At 41.7% G+C, this 18,236-nt stretch overlaps 1 protein-coding gene across 12 annotated transcripts in view; it reads left to right on the top strand.

Moving 5' to 3' along the window:
- The window catches only part of SCHIP1 (schwannomin interacting protein 1), a 610,058-nt gene that overhangs the window by 491,394 nt on the left and 100,428 nt on the right, over window positions 1–18,236 (top strand). The window contains exon 1 of one of the 12 annotated variants that reach the window (XM_054246938.2): window positions 14,016–14,145. The exons of the other annotated variants lie outside the window; for them this stretch is intronic. Within the exon in view, the coding sequence (XP_054102913.1) occupies window positions 14,116–14,145 (30 nt within the window). The 5' untranslated portion in view covers window positions 14,016–14,115. Of the gene's footprint in view, window positions 1–14,015; window positions 14,146–18,236 lie in introns of those variants that run through there. 12 annotated transcript variants of the gene reach the window in all.

The following is an 18,236-nucleotide window of genomic DNA, read 5'->3' as shown; positions in this document are numbered from 1 at the left end:
TGTGATTTACCTGAAGCTTTAGGCACATTAACCCAAGATGAAGTAAAGGCGCTATAATGCCAGGTGCCAAGAGAAAGTCAGATATTCTCATGCCAGCCACATGAGCACTCCACCCCGGGGCTTCTTTCCAAAATCCTTCTATGCTTTGCAGGCACAAGGAAGTTAGAGAAACGCCTGCAGTCCTCCTTCCATCCCATATGTGATGATTGGACCGGGCAGTCTTGGTTAGGAGCGAAGGATAATTACTATGTCAGAGCACTACCAATGAATTGTAAGGAGCTGAGGTAAAGCTTCTCTCTTCTACCTACCATAATGAAAAGCTGTTGAATGTCAAATATAGTTTGCAACTTTGAAGTGAAAATGTTTTCTGCCACATGTCATCCTGCTGAGAAAGTCTACACCTGTTCATCTTGTCATGGGTTAGCAGAAAGAATGAAAGAGAGGAAACTCTGTGCCTTTGAGCTAAGACATTTTCAGTACTTATTACTCTGTTTCACTTTCCAGTTTTCACCTTCTCTGAAGTTTTTCTTTCATCTTGACATTATAAGGAATGCATGAGCCTTCCCTATGGAACACTGCAGGTCTTGTTTAAGTGGTAAAAACGTCTCCAGCTCAGCTGACCAGTTCATTAGAATAGCTATGTGCGACACAAGAAACATGAAATGTTTTGTCAGGTAGGAATCTAAGGAATCCCAGTGATGTGGGCTTTCCCATCTGTTTCCTTTGTTCTTTTCCATTAACTTATGCCTTGTGCTTCTTTAGTTATCCTGTAGAATACATGGGAAAGTAAATGGTTTTATTTTATTTTTGAGATGGAGTCTCGCTGTGATGCCCAGGCTGGAGTGCAATGGTGCGATCTCAACTCACTGCAACCTCCACCTCCCAGGTTCAAGCAATTCTCCTGCTCCAGCCTTCCAAGTAGCTGGGACTACAGGTGCATGCCACCATGCCTGGCTGATTTTTGTATTTTTAGTGAGATGGGGTTTCACTGTATTGGCCAGGCTGGTCTCAAACTCCTAACCTCAAGTGACCCAGCTGCTTCGCCCTCCCAAAGTGCTGGGATTACAAGCCTGAGCCACCGTGCCCAGCCCAAGTAAATGGTTTTAAATCGTGGTGCTGGGTCTGAGAAAATTATTTACAAAGGTCTATCAAAAAACAAAACTATGGAATTTTTTAAATTAAGTAAAAGTCAAAAAGCCAATGTGAATTTTCTCCTTAGTATGGCTGCTCTGCTTCATGTCCCACAGACTGAACCAGAGCTAGAGGTTATGAGCTAGATGAGGATTTCATGTATTTTTTCTCCAGCCACCTTTCTCCATTAATAAATAAGCAAATGAATTAAATAAAAAGGCTGCAGGATGAACCCAAAATTCTGTAATGCTTTTTAAAAATCATGATTAAGTGTTATTCGTTGTATGCACCTACCAACGGCAGTGCACTTAAAATGCCGTATCAGAACAGTTGCGCAACTTCTCAGTTTGATAGCTTTTCTAAAAAGCATAACCAGGCTTCCATCAATGTAATGAAAGCTTTTTTCATATTAGATACATGTTATCGGGAGATGGAATGTTTCCTTCTTCCTACATAACTGCACTGTGATTCAATATTGACTAAGAGCCAGGAGTTGACACCCATTGGCCTCACCCTGGTAAATGCTGATATATGATGCTGAATATAAATACAGAGCCATCCTCTCTGGGCCATACGTTTTGTTTTGTTTTATTTTTCCTGTTGGGATATGGGGAGCCTGCAAGTTGTGAGTTATGCTTGAGGAGTCAGATTCAAGTGTTGCAGTAGAAGGGTGTAAATTAAAACAAGTAATTCTTTAAAAAGCAACACAACTGTCAAAAGAAAAATTTATTTTTCTAATTAATCTGAATAATAAATAGAATGCTAGTTAGAAGTTTTAGCAAAACATCCAGGGTACCCACCGAACGCTGCTGCTTGTAGAAAGGAAAGAGCTGCCCATCACTGGGACAGCTTACACTTTCACAGACACCGATTGTTTGGTTTATATGAAACAAACTAGTTGAAACATCAGATTTATTTTGGGGACATCAATTTATGTTTGGGAAATTTTAAAACATCTTATTTCTTATTTTTTTGTATCTGTATTTTTTTTTTTTTTTTTTTTTTTTTTTTTTTTTTTTTTGAGACAGAGTTTTGCTCTTGTTGCCCAGGCTGGAGTGCAATGGCACGATCTAGGCTCACCGCAACCTCCACCTCCCAGGTTCAAGAGATTCTCCTGCCTCAGCCTCCTGAGTAGCTGGGATTACAGGCATGTGCCAGGACGCCCAGCTAATTTTGTATTTTTAGTGGAGACAGGGTTTCTCCTTGTTGGTCAGGCAGGTCTTGAACTCCCGACCTCAGGTGATCTGCCCACCTCAGCCTCCCAAAGTGCTGGGATTACAGGATTGAGCCACTGTGCCCAGCTTCTTTTTGTTGTTTTAAATGTCTGTTTAAAATATTCAATTTATAGTTTCCCTTCTTCCATGGGAAAAATTAAAGATAATTTTTATTCCACTTCTTTCTGTTAATAAGGTTCGTTATAAGATCTTTTCTTTTTCTTAATCCCAAGACTTTTAAACCCTGCAGGAAATACCTGGAAGGCTTACTCAACAGCTGTTTGTAGAACCATGAAGCAAAATCTGTTTATTCTTTATTACTTAGAATGATTTAAACATAGGTCTCCTTTTCAGCAAATACAGTAATCTAAAAAGTCTGCTTTTTATTCCAACAAGTTTTAATAGCATTTTCTAACCTCTAAATAATCTATAATCCCCTTATTTTGATGGTCATCTGGATATCAACATCACTATCTTCAAGGTATAATGAAATTAAAAGATACTTTTAAAGATTATTGTATTTCTCAAATTATTCAAATTGAGCCAAAATGGTTTCATATGGAATTGAGTTGTTATTAATTCTTGTTAGAGGTATTGGCATATGTCTTTTCAAAAAAATTAATTTTTCTTAAATATCAATGACTTTTCTTCCTTGAAGTGTACTGAGAAACGGATTTCGTGCTGCTGAAACCTAAATGAGAAGGAATGGTCATAAATCATAGTTTAGTTTCTCACCCTTAGTCAGCTAAGCAGTAAAGCGACTCTGAGTCAAAGTGTGTGTGTATATGTATGTGTGTGTGTGTGTGTGTGTGTGTTGTGGTTGTGGTCTGTGCATAGCGGGGGGATGGTTAAGAAATGAAGCATCACAGCTGGACCAGCCACAGTGTGTACACTCCTTCCCTGGGGCCTCAGTTTACAAGATGAGTAATTTAGAGTAACCCTTTCCCCCTTTAAAAAGCCCAATATTTTTGTAAAAATTAAAGTGAACACTGAAGACAGTTTTAAAGACAAAGAAGAACTAACTCACGGAAAGGCACAGTCCAGACACGGAGTATGGGCAGGTGCATGGCTGGCCAGCTTTCGTATGGACTGGCAAAGAGAAGACTTGTTGAGGATTGACTTTGGGTCTAATAATATACCAGGGATTCAACCCATGTAATCTTATTTTTGCCTTCTCAACAACCTTTGTACCCCTTTTTAGTAAAAAGTCGAGAACATTATGACCTAGGAAGATTTAGTAACTTCCACATAGCTGGTAAGTGGATGAGTTAGAATTCCAACTCCAAAGTGACTTACTTAAAATTTACTTTAGGTTAATTCCCATATGGGCTGAATATGGGTTACGAGCCTCTGCCTAGCCTCCAGTCTTTCTGTTTGGCTTAGGTGTTGGTTGTCTTTGTAAACACTGGAAGCTGCTGAGCCCTCTCCCTCTACTTTTTCCATTGCCCTTTACCCCACATATATCCATACATACTTGGCTCAGTCCTCTCCGTTCCTTCTCTGGACACTAGAGAAGACTGTCAGTCTTACCGGGGGCCTGTCCTAGAGGCTGCCCCAGCATCTGGTAGGAGCTTAGTGAGCTGAATGGATTCCTAGTGAAATAATGAATGCCTTTCCTAGTATTCTGGGTTTTTTTAGGTAAGTGGAGAACAAATTCACCAAACTAATTCTTAGGTTTTTTCCTCCTCCCAGGGAGCACTTTGCAGTTGAACAGCACTTGGAAAGTTTTAAGCTGAGGACTGGCTACTCAGTTGAAGAAGCATTAGTTGGGCCTTAAGTCCTCCCCTCTCGCCACTTTTGTCCACTTCACACATTTGGACAAACTCCCCACATCTGAGCCTGCACTGAAAATCTGGCATGGTTTCAAAGAAATTTGATCGAAGTTTATGTAGGGGAATGATGAAGGTGAACCAAGGAATGTTTACTTTTTCTGATTTCATATAGTGATGGAATTTCCGTCCTGGAGGTTTCAAAGTAATCTTATCGAGATGACTTTTGACTGGTCTTCAACAGTGTTACAAAAACCCCTGCAGCTAAGCCCTGCTGCTGTTCTGATGAGCTGGCCCCACAGAGGGTGTGGCGTGGGAGTAGAGAGGAGTGTCGGCCTCAAAGTCTGTGTCATTGCTCAGGAAAGCACCTTCCTAGATTAGTGTACTGGGGCTGACGCTAAAATAGATGGTATTTGAGGCTAAGTTTTCAATTTCACTCTTTCTAGAAAAACAAAGTACGGATAAGGATCTACTCTAAAACTGGTTCTAAATACAAGGCATTACAGAAGGGCCAGGTGCAGTCAACTGCATTTCAAGTCACGGCCCGTGGATAGAAACACAGCCAAAGGGGGACCTGCTGAGTGTAGAGGTTCTTTCACTTGTGAGGAATTAAACACAGAGATACTCAATACAGTTGCTGGATGTGACTTCCTGTTGGTTCATCTGCACGCTTTAGAAGATTCCCAAGGAGAGGTTTATTACCCAGAGGGAATTCAGTGAAGGAGATATTTTCAGGGTTGGCTGATTTCCAAGAGGCCACCCTCAAGGCCAAAGTATCCAATTCCCTTTCTCAGTGAGCTCACTACAGTTAATTCATTCACCAAAAATATGCATGGCAAGACTAACTGCTATATACTAGGCACTGAACATACAGTGCTAAAAATAAAAAAGAAAAAATCCTAGTCCTAATATAGGATACATGCATTAAATATATGAACACATGAACCCTGTATTTATCAGGATTCTTCAGAGAAACATAATCAATAGGGTATGCTATATATATTATACCATATATGTAATATTATAATTGATTATAATAATAATAAATTATATATAATATTACTGTATATATTATATAATATATACATGTATATATCATGTACATATATACAATACATATATATATAATATATAATATATGTATATATTATATATTTACATAATATATATATAAAGTTGAGCATCTATAATCTGAAAATCTCGAATCTAAAATGCTCTAAAATTCTAAACTTTTTGAGGGCTGACATGATGCTTATATGAAATGCTTTGGAGAGTTTCAGATTTTCAGGTTAGGGATGCCTCACCAGTAAGCATTAATGCAAATATTCCAAAAACCAACATTGGAGACCCTTCTGGTCCCAAGCATTTCAGATCAGACATACTCAACCTGTACATGTGTATGTATACAGGGTGTGTGTGTGTGTGTGTGTGTAGAGAGAGAGAGAGAGACAGAGACAGAGAGAGACAGAGAATGATTTTAAATAATTGGCTCATGCAGTTGTGGGGGCTGGCAAGTTCAGGCCAGCAGACTGGAAATTCCAGCAAAAGTTGATACTGTAATCTTGAGTCTGAAGGCTGCCTGGAGGCAGAATTTCTTCCTTTTCAGGGGACCTCACTCTTTTAATGTCTTAACTGATTAAATGAGACTGATCTATTTTATGGAGAGTAATGTGCTTTACTCAAAATTGATTTAAATGTGAATCACATCGAAAGCACACCTTCACACCAACATCTCACCTGGTATTGACAAATAACTGTGCACCATGGCCATAAGACCCACCCACCTCCAAATAACTGTCATTTCAATTTAGTGGCGCTCAAACTTAAGCAGGAATCAGAATCCCCTGGAACACTTGTTTGAAACAGTTTCTGGGCTCCACAGTCCTGATTCAGGAGGTCTAGAGTTGGGCCCCAAAACTTGCATTTCAAACAAGTCCCAGGTAATGCTGATTCTGCTGGTCTGGGGCATCATACTTTGAGAATGACAAGATTACATACTTCAGAGTCTGACCCTTAGCCTCCTAGCCCAGAAACTGATTTTGTTATCACAAGAAAGATCATTTTATTTATCAGGGATGTACCCAATAAACCAAGATTTCAAACCCGATGTGTAAAATAGCAATGCCAATTTACTGATTTATGATAAGCACTAAAACTATGGTAGTGAGCATAACAATCCTATCAGCCTGGGAGGGGCAGTCCACCCTGTGGGTAGCTCTACCGAAAGATGAGCAGTCAGTGATCAGAAGCAGCTGGGGATCCCAGCCAATCATCTCAAACAGGTGATCTCATTGTTTGCTGCCACTATCCCGCCCCCGCCCCCCACCAGAAGGGTCACATTCTCAATCCCCAGCCAAGACTCCCTCTCCCTGGACTTTGTACTTGGATTAAGACAGGGGCAACTTTAGGGGAATGGATGTTTTCAGTGGAAAGCTTCAGTATCCACTGGTCTGAAAGAATGTTCCTCTCTGCTCCTGAGACTCTACTCAGCAGCTGGGCTCAAAGTCCATGGAAATCAGAAATGCTTTTAGTGAATCATTAAAATATTAGCTTTTATAGAAACATTTTATTGGATGTAAGTTAGATACCGTTTTTATGAAAGAGGAACTTGGGCAGCATTAGAATGTGTTAATGTATGTCTTTCATATGCTTGGTTTCCTTTCTTGGTAATAATTTGAGTGAAGTTACCATCTTCCTTTAAAAGACTATTACCTGCTGAGTGCCGTGGCTCACACCCGTAATCCCAGCCCTTTGGGAGACTGAGGCAGGTGGATCACTTGAGGTCAGGAGTTCGAGAACAGCCTGGCCAACATGATAAAGCCCCATCTCTACTAAAAATACAGAAATTTAGCTGGGCATGGCGGTGTGCACCTGTAATACCAGCTACTTGGGAGGCTGGGGCAGGAGAATCGCTTGAACCCAAGTGATTGAGCCACTGCACTCCAGCCTGGGTGACAGAGCAAGACTCTGTCTAAAAAAAAAAAAAAAAAAGGCTATTTCCATCTTTCTTTGCACATTTGGATCTGACGTTGTAAAATACACATTTCATATTTTCAAAATTGTCTATGTCCATTTAGAAGCAATTTTTTTCCCTAAGCTTTGGCTTTCTGCCTCTGTGATGCTATTTAAAGATTTTTACATTAAAAATAGGATTTGTTTCTTAATCCTTTAAACCAAATTGGGTTGTGAAAAAGTTGTTTATGTTTTTGTTTTAATACTCTTTTTTTAGAATCATGCAGTTATCCTCAGCGTGGAAAGTTTGGCCCTAAACTGCTTCTGAGAAATCAGAATGTGGGCTGAGTCTGGGCGGACCTCTCACACCTTGCCTGGGGCTTCTTGTGAAAGGCAATTGAATAGATAGCCTTAGAACACGGGGATAAGGTGGACTTGGAACTGTCCCAAAGGAATAGGGACCTCAGTGCAGATAAGAAGTAAATTCAACCACTCAGTGCAGAGAGGTGCAGTCAGTCTCCTGTTTAACCTCCCAGTTTCATTGTCCTATCAGCCCGGGGCCCCGTCAGCAAAAAAAAACCATTCTAAGAATTTCAGGGAGCAGATTTAATGCAAGGAATCAGTAAAACAAGTGAAAAAAAGAAAGAGCACAAGGTGGACACCAAGGTAACCCAGAGACTAGTAACTGCAAGAAGCAGCCACCACCCCTGGGACCAAGACAACAAAAGGGAAAAGGCAATGTTACCAGAACCTTCCTGGCTGGTACCCGCTGTGGCTCAGGCATAGCCCTCAGGGAGGGGAGACAGAGTCCTGCTTGGGGCATCTGGCAGCCCCAGTCAAATCACAGCAGGGGTGCCTGAGGGCCAGCTTTCTCTGCAGCTGCTGGAGGGGTATACCACAGGAGTTGAGCTCTCCTCCCACTGGCTGTTCCCCTGTGCCTCCCATCCACAGGATCTGGCAGGGAGCCAGGTGAGAAGGGAGCCTGGAAAACATCCTTCACAGGGTCTTAACATCAGAGCTGAAGCCTGTGGCCTCCTTTGCCTTCCCCCTTCCTTGTTGGCCTTTCTTATCAGTTGTATTCACTTATCTGTCTACAAAACAGGGTAGTATTAGTGAGAGAGGAATCTGTTATTTATAAAGAACAAGGGAGAGAATATATTAATCCCTTTTGATTATCATACAGATTATTCCCCAGTGATTATTAGAAAATACTTTTATCTTAATGAAAAAAAAATCTCAATTTATTTTGAAAATCCTGGAAAATGGAATGCTGGGTAATATTCTTATTTAATTTTTGACATTTAAAAAAAAGTCATATTCTATTTGGGCTATGAACATGTGTGCCCATAATAATTATTCTTATCTGTGTGTGTCTATCTTGGGCCTAGAAAAAAAAAAATGACTCATTTTCTTTTAAAGATTAGAATTCCATGGGCATCTCTTTTTAGTACAATTCCTTTGTTCATTTCTGGAGATGATGGAGTTGGTACTGATAGTGCCTCCTTGTATTGTATTCAGCTCAGTTCAATGAGCCTTTGTTAGGGGGCCTGTCAAGTGCCAGGCTGTGCCCCAAAGATATGGAGGCAGAGGAGACTCAGGCAATGTGGAAGAGCATGGCTTTGGGCAAAGGACAGACTTGGCTTTGAGTTTCAGCTCTACCACTTTTTATTTATTTATTTATGTATTATACTTTAAGTTCTGGGGTATATGTGCAGATTGTGCAGGTTTGTTACATAGGCATATGCGTGCCATGGTGGTTTGCTGCCTCCATAGCCCCATCATCTACATTAGGTATTTCTCCTAATGCTATCCCTCCCCAATCCCCCAACCCCCTGCTATTCCTCTCCTAGACCCCCACCCCCCAGACCCCATTGTGTGATGTTCCCTCCCTGTGTATTCTCATTGTTCAACACTCACTTATCAGTGAGAACATGCAGTGTTTGGTTTTCTGTTCTTGTGTCAGTTGCTGAGAATAATCCAGCTGTACCACTGAAGTGTCTCACCCTGCGGAGCTCAGTTCCTTCATCGTGGATGTGAGAATGAACGCTGGTATTGCAAGGCTGTCAAAGGATTGTATGTGGTCAAGCACTTGACAGTTGTCCTGAACATAATACAGGCTTCAGAAATGGTGACATGTTGTTATCATTTTGATAATCTATGGTTTGGGTACAGACATTTTAGACATCATAAATTTAATAGTAGAGTTTCATTTGCTTGGATACCTGTATTTCATTCACGCAATTAGTTGGCATTTTAGTTGTTGGTTAGTTTTTAGTCATTGGCCTAGAAGGGAAGTGGCTACAGTTCTCTTGTTCATCTCTAGTAAGGATTTGAAATGGCTGGCTTGTCATTTACAAGATTTTAACAAGAAAATTTTTAAACATGCAAATGCTTTAACCATTGTTCAGGTCTTTGGTTTTCATATTTATTTACAAGTTGACAGTTTCTTTTTGGAATGGAGATTTTATGTGGGGTGGGGTGTGGAGATGTGTTCTGTTCTTGTGGCTAGAGTACTGAATTGAAATTTTAGAAAGAATTTGGATGCAATTTTTAACCAAGTCAGGAATTTGTCCGTAGCCTTAAGCAACCTGCTTTATTCTCCTTGCTTGTTTTCATTGTGCATTTGCCATCTCCTTGACTCACAATGGTCTTATAAGCATTAATGAAAATGTTTGCAACTAGTGTATTTTTTACCTTGGATGAAAAGAGCTGTGTGCAAATTGTAACTCACCCTACTTATGTTAATGTGCAGCAGAGTTCTTAGCCCTCCCTATGTATCATAATCCTTGAGTGTGTTTAACATGTTCAGATCCAAGAAATCACACTCCCCCACCCTAAGATTCTGATATTCTGATTCACTTAGGACCCTAGCATTAGTATGTGCACGCTTGTCCTCTCTCTCTCTCTCCCCGCCTCCCTCCCTTCCTTCCACCACCCCTCAATGCTTTCGCTCTCTCTCTCTCTCTCTCTCTCTCTCTCTAATTCAGCTTCCTAGGTGGTTTTAACATGCCATCAGGATCAAAAACCCCTGGCATAAAGGATAAAGCCAACCTTTGCACTTGGTTCTTTCTCTCATCTTGTGTCTGTTGGCCATTTTCTTGCCTGTTTCATACAGGCAGATGTATTTGTTATCTATTGCCTCATTAACAAATTGCCACAAACTTGGCAAGTTAAAACAACACATACTTATTATTTCATACTTCTGAAGGCCAGAAGTCTGAAATGGTCTTACAGGCTAAAATCGGATTTTTGACAGGGCCGATTCCTTCTGCAGGCTCTGGCGGAGAATCTGAGTCTCACTCTGTTGCCCAGGCTGGAGTGCAATGGTGCCATCTCAGCTCACTGCAACTTCTGCCTCCTGGTTACAAGCAATTCTCATGCCTCAGCCTCCCTAGTAGCTGGGATAACAGGCATGTGCCACCATGCCCAGCTAATTTTTATATTTTTAATAGAGATGGGGTTTTACCATGTTGCCCTGGCTGGTCTCAAACTCCTGGCCTCAGATGATCCACTTGCCTTGGCCCCCCAAAGTACTGGGATTACAGGTATGAGCCACTGTGCCTGAACTGTTTCCTTGCCTTTTCCAATTTCTAGAGGCTGCCTACATTGCTTGGGTCACGGCCCCACATCATTCTGACCCCCACTTCTATCATCATACCTCTTCTATGACTCTCATTCCTCTCTCTTATGAGGACCCATGTAACTACATGGGCCCACCCAGGTACAAGATACTCTCCCCATAGCAACACCTTTAACGTCATCACATCTACAGAGTCCCTTTTGCCAGGTAAAGTAGCATATTCACAGATTCTGGGGATCAGAACATAAACATATGGGAGGATGGGGGCATTTTTCTGCCTCCCAGAGCAAGAACAAAATTCAAATCCCTACCTTTTCTCATTTGAGTACAGAAACCTGAGTCAGCCATAGCTTCCCTCCTCTACAGTTTCTGATAGGTAAGAGAGGAAGATTTTGCAAAGTTTCTAAGTGATAATACCATGTTCAGAGTTTTAATTTTATGATTTCTTTAAAAGGCTGCCAACATTTCGATTTTCAGGTGTTTAATAGCTTGATTCAGAAGTGAATTGCGTAACAGTTGGGTCTCATAGCGCTGCACTGGTGTATTGCTGAAGTCTCCCCCAGGTAGAGAACTTTTCTGCTACTAATACAGTGATTCTCAACAGGGAGTAGGTGTGGCTTATTCTTGACTTTTTTTTTTTCTTCCAACAAGAATTTTTTGACTACCAAGTGTGTGTTAGACCCCAATACACAAAAAGACTAGATTCCTAACCTCCAGGTCAAAGCCAAATAACTCATCTCTAGTGGCCAATATATTTGCATTTCAATATAATTGGTTTTCTTTGTAATCCTGTTTTTTACTATATGCATGTAAAAATACCATTCTGAGAAGGGGTCCACAGGCTTCTCTAGAGTGCCAGAGGGGCTCTCCATGGCACAAAAATCATTAGGGACCCCTAGGAGAGGCCAAAAGATAGTATTATAATAAAATGGTAGGTCTCACCACAAAGATGTTCTCAAGATGGAAGAAGCTGCCCAAGGGAGGGGAAAGGCTCCTGGCGGTGGTTTCCAATTCTGGCTGCTTATTGGGATGATGGGTGATGCCCTCCTAAAAAGCATGAGCATCAGGGACCCACTCCTAGAGATTCTGATTTGATTGGCCTGGGGACTCTGACATCACAGAAGAAGCGATGTTGTGTTTGATCTTGCAAGTGTGAGGTAGAATGGGAAGACCTAAGAGAGCAGGACAGAAACCATGGAATCAGTAAAGTAAACTGCTCTATGGAGTTGGGACATAGATATGGTTAATAAGTCCCTTAGCCCTCCCTGTTCCTGCTCCAATTCTTTGGCTAAACACGGTCTGCTAAAGACTAGCTGTGACCTTCGAGCAGGATAAAACCAAACTTAGACATTTGGCAGCCCAACTAACCTTCCTTAGCCAGCCTATTTCCTAGTAGGGAAGCTAGGTCTCCAGTGGTTAAGAATGTGGGCATGAGCCAGACTGCTTCAAGGCTAATCCCCAGCTCTTCCACTCACTAGCTATGTGATCTTTGGAAATTTACTCAATCTCTCTGCCTTCGTTTCCTCACTAGTAATAATACTTCCCAGGATGGTACCAACAGGTGAATGGGATAGGTACTTCTCTTGGCTCAATTTACAGATGAGACTTATGGATGCCAAGTCACTTGCCCAGGACATCACAGCCAGTCAGGGTCCTCTAATACCCAGACAGAGGTGTCTCTGACATGCAGACAGTCCCTGGACTGAGTAATACACGTGTTAAAACTGTTGTAGACACAGTGGTAGGCAGAAGTAAGTGTTCACTTCATTTGAGTAGGTTAGAGGAGGAGAATCTTGAGCTGGGTCCTGAAAAATAATTAGAATTTGCCAGGAGGAGGTGGAAGAAGACATTCCAGGCAGAGGGAACAGTGTATGTAAAACTGCAGAGACATGGAAGAGCAGTTTGCATTGGGGACCATATGGCCAGGGAGTTGGATGTGTTGAGGGAAGTCAATGGTAAGAGGGAGGCTGTGGAGCAATGTTTCTCCAGGGTTTTGCTGCATCAAATATATACTAGAAGCATTTGATGTGCAGATTCTGGGCCTCTCCCCAGGCATAATGAATCAAAATCACTGAGGTAATCTACATTTTAAAGGAAGCAAGCCATATGAAGGTATAAGAACTAAGGTTTGGTGAACCACCAAAAGCAAGGATGGAGGCAAAAAGTAGATCATAGCAGGCCTTGTGTGTGCTAAGGTGCTTGGATTTGGGCAGGGCCACAAATCTGCAGGTTGGATAAATCACCGGACACAGTGTAGAAGATGGAATGTAAGAGGTTTGCTGGGGAGTGGTGGTGAGAACACATACTAGTTTTAAGAAAAAGTACTCCTGAACTAAGACAAGGTGGGGGCAGAGGAAGAGAGAATGGCAGAAATATAAGCCATATAAAACATGTCAAATCATCAGAAGCTACGGGGAGAGAGCGGGGGAGCAGTGAGGAATCAGAGGAGTCTTGGTTGTTGGGCTGGCACAAAATGACTGGTTGGAACTCACTGAGTCTTTGACGTGCCACTTGCAAGGGATACCTGCCAAGGAGGAGTGATCATGCACCCAGCCTTCCCAGATTTGCCAGAGGAAAGCAGAGATGTAAAATGTGAACATAGCATGACTGGAGCAATGACACCTGTAGGTGACAGGGAGAAAGCCATCTGCTTAGCTATAGCCCCCTCTTCCTGTGACACTTATTAGTTCATGATCATGATTGTAAAAAAATGTGGAGTTTTGATTTGAGACATAAGATGCAATGCAAAGAATTGAGAACCGTTGTCTTACAGCAAAGTACTGACCTGTTAAATATTTTGGTGGCAGAGAGACCTGACATTGACCATGGCGAAGTGAATGCCTTAAACAGTACCAAGGCAAAAATCACGAAAGGGAGGTAAAACTAAAACCATATACTCTGTGTGATAGGAAGGGAAATGACTGAAATTTTCTGGACAAGCACCACAGTGTCTTTCTTCCAAATGACGTCATTTAGTTAGAACGAGGACTTAAGCAGCTACTGAATTATTCTAGTTTTCCGTGACTAAACTGCCTTTTCCTGTTATGTTTGGTCTTAGGCTTTCTGTTGCCCAGGAGATCTACATCTCCATTGTTCAACCTCAAACTCTTCACAGTTATTTTTTACATAAACAGCAGTTTTTTTGTTTTGTTTCGTGTGTAAAATCCTCTAGATTAATAGGAGGCAATAGTACCACTCATTTCTGCAGCATACTGTTTATAGGTTGGTAAGGCTGTTGCATGCTTTTGAACCTGAATGTTTATTTTGTCCCTCTTGGTAACAGTATCTAGCACATCATTGTAAAACTTGATTTTATTGGATGTCCTTTAGTTTCTGTTAGGTTAAAATGTGGAAATTCTACAGTCACTTGTAATTTCCTCAGTCTTACCTTCAGATTCTCCCTCCAAAGGATTTTTCTTTTTTCCTTTCGATTTTTACTTTAAAATGAATTAAGCAGAATACCAACTTCATGCAGTTTCTTATTGTGAAGAACACACTGGTAAGATACAAATGAGTACTGAAATGTTATTAGTCTAATTCTGTGCTGTATTTTGAAATAAATGCTTCTGGAAAAAAATGTAAATCTTAACTATTAGAAAATGTCATTTACATTTCTCAAAAAGCAAAATTACAAGCAAATGTAAAGATCTTTGGTTTTTAATTGCAATTCTAGAATTAGGCAATGCCTCATTCTATAGAACAGAATGAGTATTCCAATAAGCTGAGCAGAGGAAGTTGACTTTATAGACAGGAAAGGGCTGAGGAAAGCAGGAAGAGGGAGCAGAAAATGGATTGTTTGTTTTCGTTACTTTCTTTGCAAAAGTTAAATCAGAGGAGGCTTCCTTATCATGCTGCTAAAACTGGCCTGTTCGAGAATCTGGCTGTTACCTTTCTCTCCTGGTTTTCTGAAAGGTCAGATGAACAACTCAATTTCAACTTGGTAGCATGGAACTTCTGCATGAATAACCCTATTTTGGTTTTGGTCTGTTGGGCCTAGCACAGGAGCTTAGTTCAAACCAGTGGCCTCCTATAAATTTTATTTAACAATTAGTATTACACAAACTGGAAAGTTGGCATTGCAGAATAAGAGCAGGTTTTGGAAACAGCTGGACTGGATGGATCCTCGTCTTTTCTGTTTCTCCTAGCTGTGTGACCTTGAGCGAATTACTTGACCTCTCTGTGCCTTAATTTTGACATCTGTAACATGGGAGTATTAATACTACCTAACTTCAAAGGCTTTTTAGAAGGATTAAGTGGCAGTGTGTGTACCTGGCTCATAATTAATGTTAGTTATTTTTCCTCATCTTTTTCTTCTTCATTATCATGATTTGCTTTGTTTTCATAGCAGCCAAATAAGGTCAGGCACAGGGGCTCACGCCTGTAATCCCAGCACTTTGAGAGCCGAGGCAAGTGGATCACTTGAGGTCAGGAGTTCGAGACCAGCCTGGCCAACATGGTGAAACCCTGTCTCTACTAAAAATACAAAAATGAGTTGGTGTGGTGGTGCACACCTGTAATCTCAGCTATTTGGGAGGCTGAGGCATGAGAATTACTTGAACCCAGGAGGCGGAGGTTGCAGTGAGCTGATATCATGCCACTGCACTACCGCCTGGGCGACAAAGCAAGACTCTGTCTTAACAAAACACACACACACACACACACACACACACACACACACACACAAAACAAAACAAAAAAACAGCCATACAAGACTTATTTTTCCAGGGGCCTGCTACAGTTTTCTATGCCTCGTTGACTCTCAACACATTACTAAATCTGAGCTTTTAAATTAGAATAATCATGAGTTAAAACAGTGATTTTAAAATCCCTTTCTTATTTCTTCAGCTTTTGGTTTCCATGACAGTTGCAAAGCTTCTGGAATTTCCCACCAAGTCGTCTTCCACTTGGGGCCTCATATATGCAAATGAGAGGAGCTGGGTAATAGAGGGAGAGGGAGACACTGGGCAGGGCAATTATTTGACCTACATTCCTTTACTCTGGAGTTCAAGAGGCTTTATTGCTATTTGTGTGTGCAGTCCTTTTTAACCGGTTGCAAATTCCATCTCCCCAGACATTCTTTCTTCCTGAGGTAACAGATGTGCACGCCACTGGGGCCCTCAGACGCAGGTGTGCTGCCTCGGCTTCTCTGTTAGAAAGGGAAGGCCAAGACCACTATGCAGCACAGTGGACAGAAGCAGACTGCAGGGTCCCTGGACTCGCATTGGAATCCTAACCCTGGGCAAACTACTTCACCCCGCTGAGCCTCAGCTTCTCTCTCATCTATGAGATAATGAAGTGGAGAATTACAAAGAGTGTGGCACTGAACCTAGCACAAAATAAAATATGTTTATCCAATAGAAATCTCCTTGCTGCCACCTTGAGGAAGTGCCAGCCAGGGATACATGTGACCAGGGACACAGGTGTCTTGTCACAAGACGGGCAAGCCTGCTGGCCAAACGACAGATAATCCAACAGGTGTAACCGTGATAATAAGGGAATATGGGGTAGTGGTGAAGAACAAATGGAAGACTTAAGCTGAGACCTGCTGAGTGAGTTAGGAGCTTGCCACACAGTCTGGTGGGTGTGCGAGACGGAGCTGGGCACACAGAGTGTGTCCTACGGCTGCTTTGGACAGGAGGGATGGGTTGGGGCCAGATTAAAAGGACCTTCCCAGCCTCATTTTAAAATTTGGACTGCATCCTAAGAATAGTGAGAAACTTATTGCAGCATTTTAAGTGGAGAGGTGACGCAACAGATTTGGATTCTAGAAAGATAACTCAAGGTAGAGATTAGATTTGAGGGGTATCTACACCAATGCCTGGGATCTAGTTCAGTTGGGACCCCCAGCTGAAGTCTTCGAGATGAGAGATGATGGATAACTGATCTTGGAAAGAAAAGGCTTCTGGGAAGAAGAAAGTGGTGCTTTCCTTCATTCACTTATTCCCCACATGTTAATTGAGTATCTATTATGCGCCATCCACTAACTTCCAAGGGTATGATACTCAACAAAACCAAGTCCTTACCTCAGTGGATCTACATTCAGCATAAAACACAGATGAGTCGGTGGGGCGTGGTGGCTCATGCCTGTAATCCCAGCACTTTGGGAGGCTGACGCGGGTGGATCATGAGGTCAGGAGTTCAAGGCCAGCCTGACCAAGATGGTGAAACTTTGTGTCTACTAAAAATATGAAAAATTAGCTGGGTGTGATGGTGGCTGCCTGTAATCCCAGCTACTTGGGAGGCTGAGGCGGAGAATTGCTCGAACCGGGAGACAAAGGTTGCAGTGAGCCAGGATTACACCACTGCACTCCAGTCTGGCGACAGAGGGAGACTGTCAAAAAAAAAAAAAAAAACACACAAACAAACAAACAGACAAGTCTATGAGTGAATGACTATAAACAAAACATAGGTAACACTGATTTTATGACCAAGTTGAAACCCACCTCCCTGATCCCACTTTTAGAAGGAGAAGTCAAGTGTAATTGAGCAGGTGTTAATCAAGTCTGACCAAATGTCAGAGATATGCCCAGAGAAATGCATTGGAGAAGTAGACTTGATTAACCTGTTCGAGGAGCTCTTTCTGGGGCTTCCCCTCCCTCACTAACAGACACAGGAAGGGAACCGATTCAAAGCCAGGGTCACAAACTCAGACACCTAAAGGGGCAGAATATCGTTAAGAGCTTTGTGTTACACAGATGGTGTCTGGCGCGAGAAGGTGAACTTTGCAACAAGGCTGTTGGGTCTGAGGAACACTGACCTCAGTAGTAATTGCTGCTCTGTGGCTGCATGACAGTGATTCTCCACATGTGTTCTTTACTGGCTGGTGGCCCATGAGGGTCCCAGGGACATAAGGAAAAGGTAAACATGCCAGATCTTTCTTTCATTGTTAAGGGCCCATGACCTGCAGTTTCACTGACTTTCATTTACATACAGGGCTATGTGTGCAAGCTGAGATACCTTAAATTCATATGCCTTTAATGCAGTCCAGACAGATTTCTAAATGAGGTATGCTTCCCCACAAATGGAGAGTGGAAGTGGGCCAGTCTAAGAGGACCTCAATAGCAGTGTGCATGGCCAGCTGTTTGTGGCTGCATCAAAAATGCAGGTCATGGGATTTTTATGTGAAAATTTCTATATTTAAATATTGGCAAATAAGTCTGTGTATGTGTGTTTATTTTTTAACATGCAGTTTTTAATCATCTGTGGGCTGGATTCTTCCTTTATCTTTTCCAAGGCTTCTCTGTAAAAACCTCCACTGCTGGCATCTGCTTTTCTTCCTTTTCACTCCCCAATCCTGGGTCCTTTAGTCCCTCATTACGTCAAATTGGAGTGACTCAAATTAAGCCAAAATCTTCTTGAATTTATGGAAAAGCTGTATACAAAAGTAAGTTTCTATATACAAGGATTTTATATCAGGAAGAATTTTCAGTTGGGGATGGTCACAGTTACTATAACTAAGATACTGTTGTAAATGTTTCTCTAAGGAGAGAAATTTCGGATTTCTAATCACTTTGCAAACCTGTGTTCTGGAACATAAACATGTGTTTGTAAGTAAAAGAGAGAAAGTACATGCAGATGCATTAAATCCAT

Source organism: Callithrix jacchus, chromosome 17 (genome assembly GCF_049354715.1).
Source record: "Callithrix jacchus isolate 240 chromosome 17, calJac240_pri, whole genome shotgun sequence".
NCBI lineage: Eukaryota > Metazoa > Chordata > Mammalia > Primates > Cebidae > Callithrix > Callithrix jacchus.
This window is presented reverse-complemented; position numbering and strand designations above follow the sequence as displayed.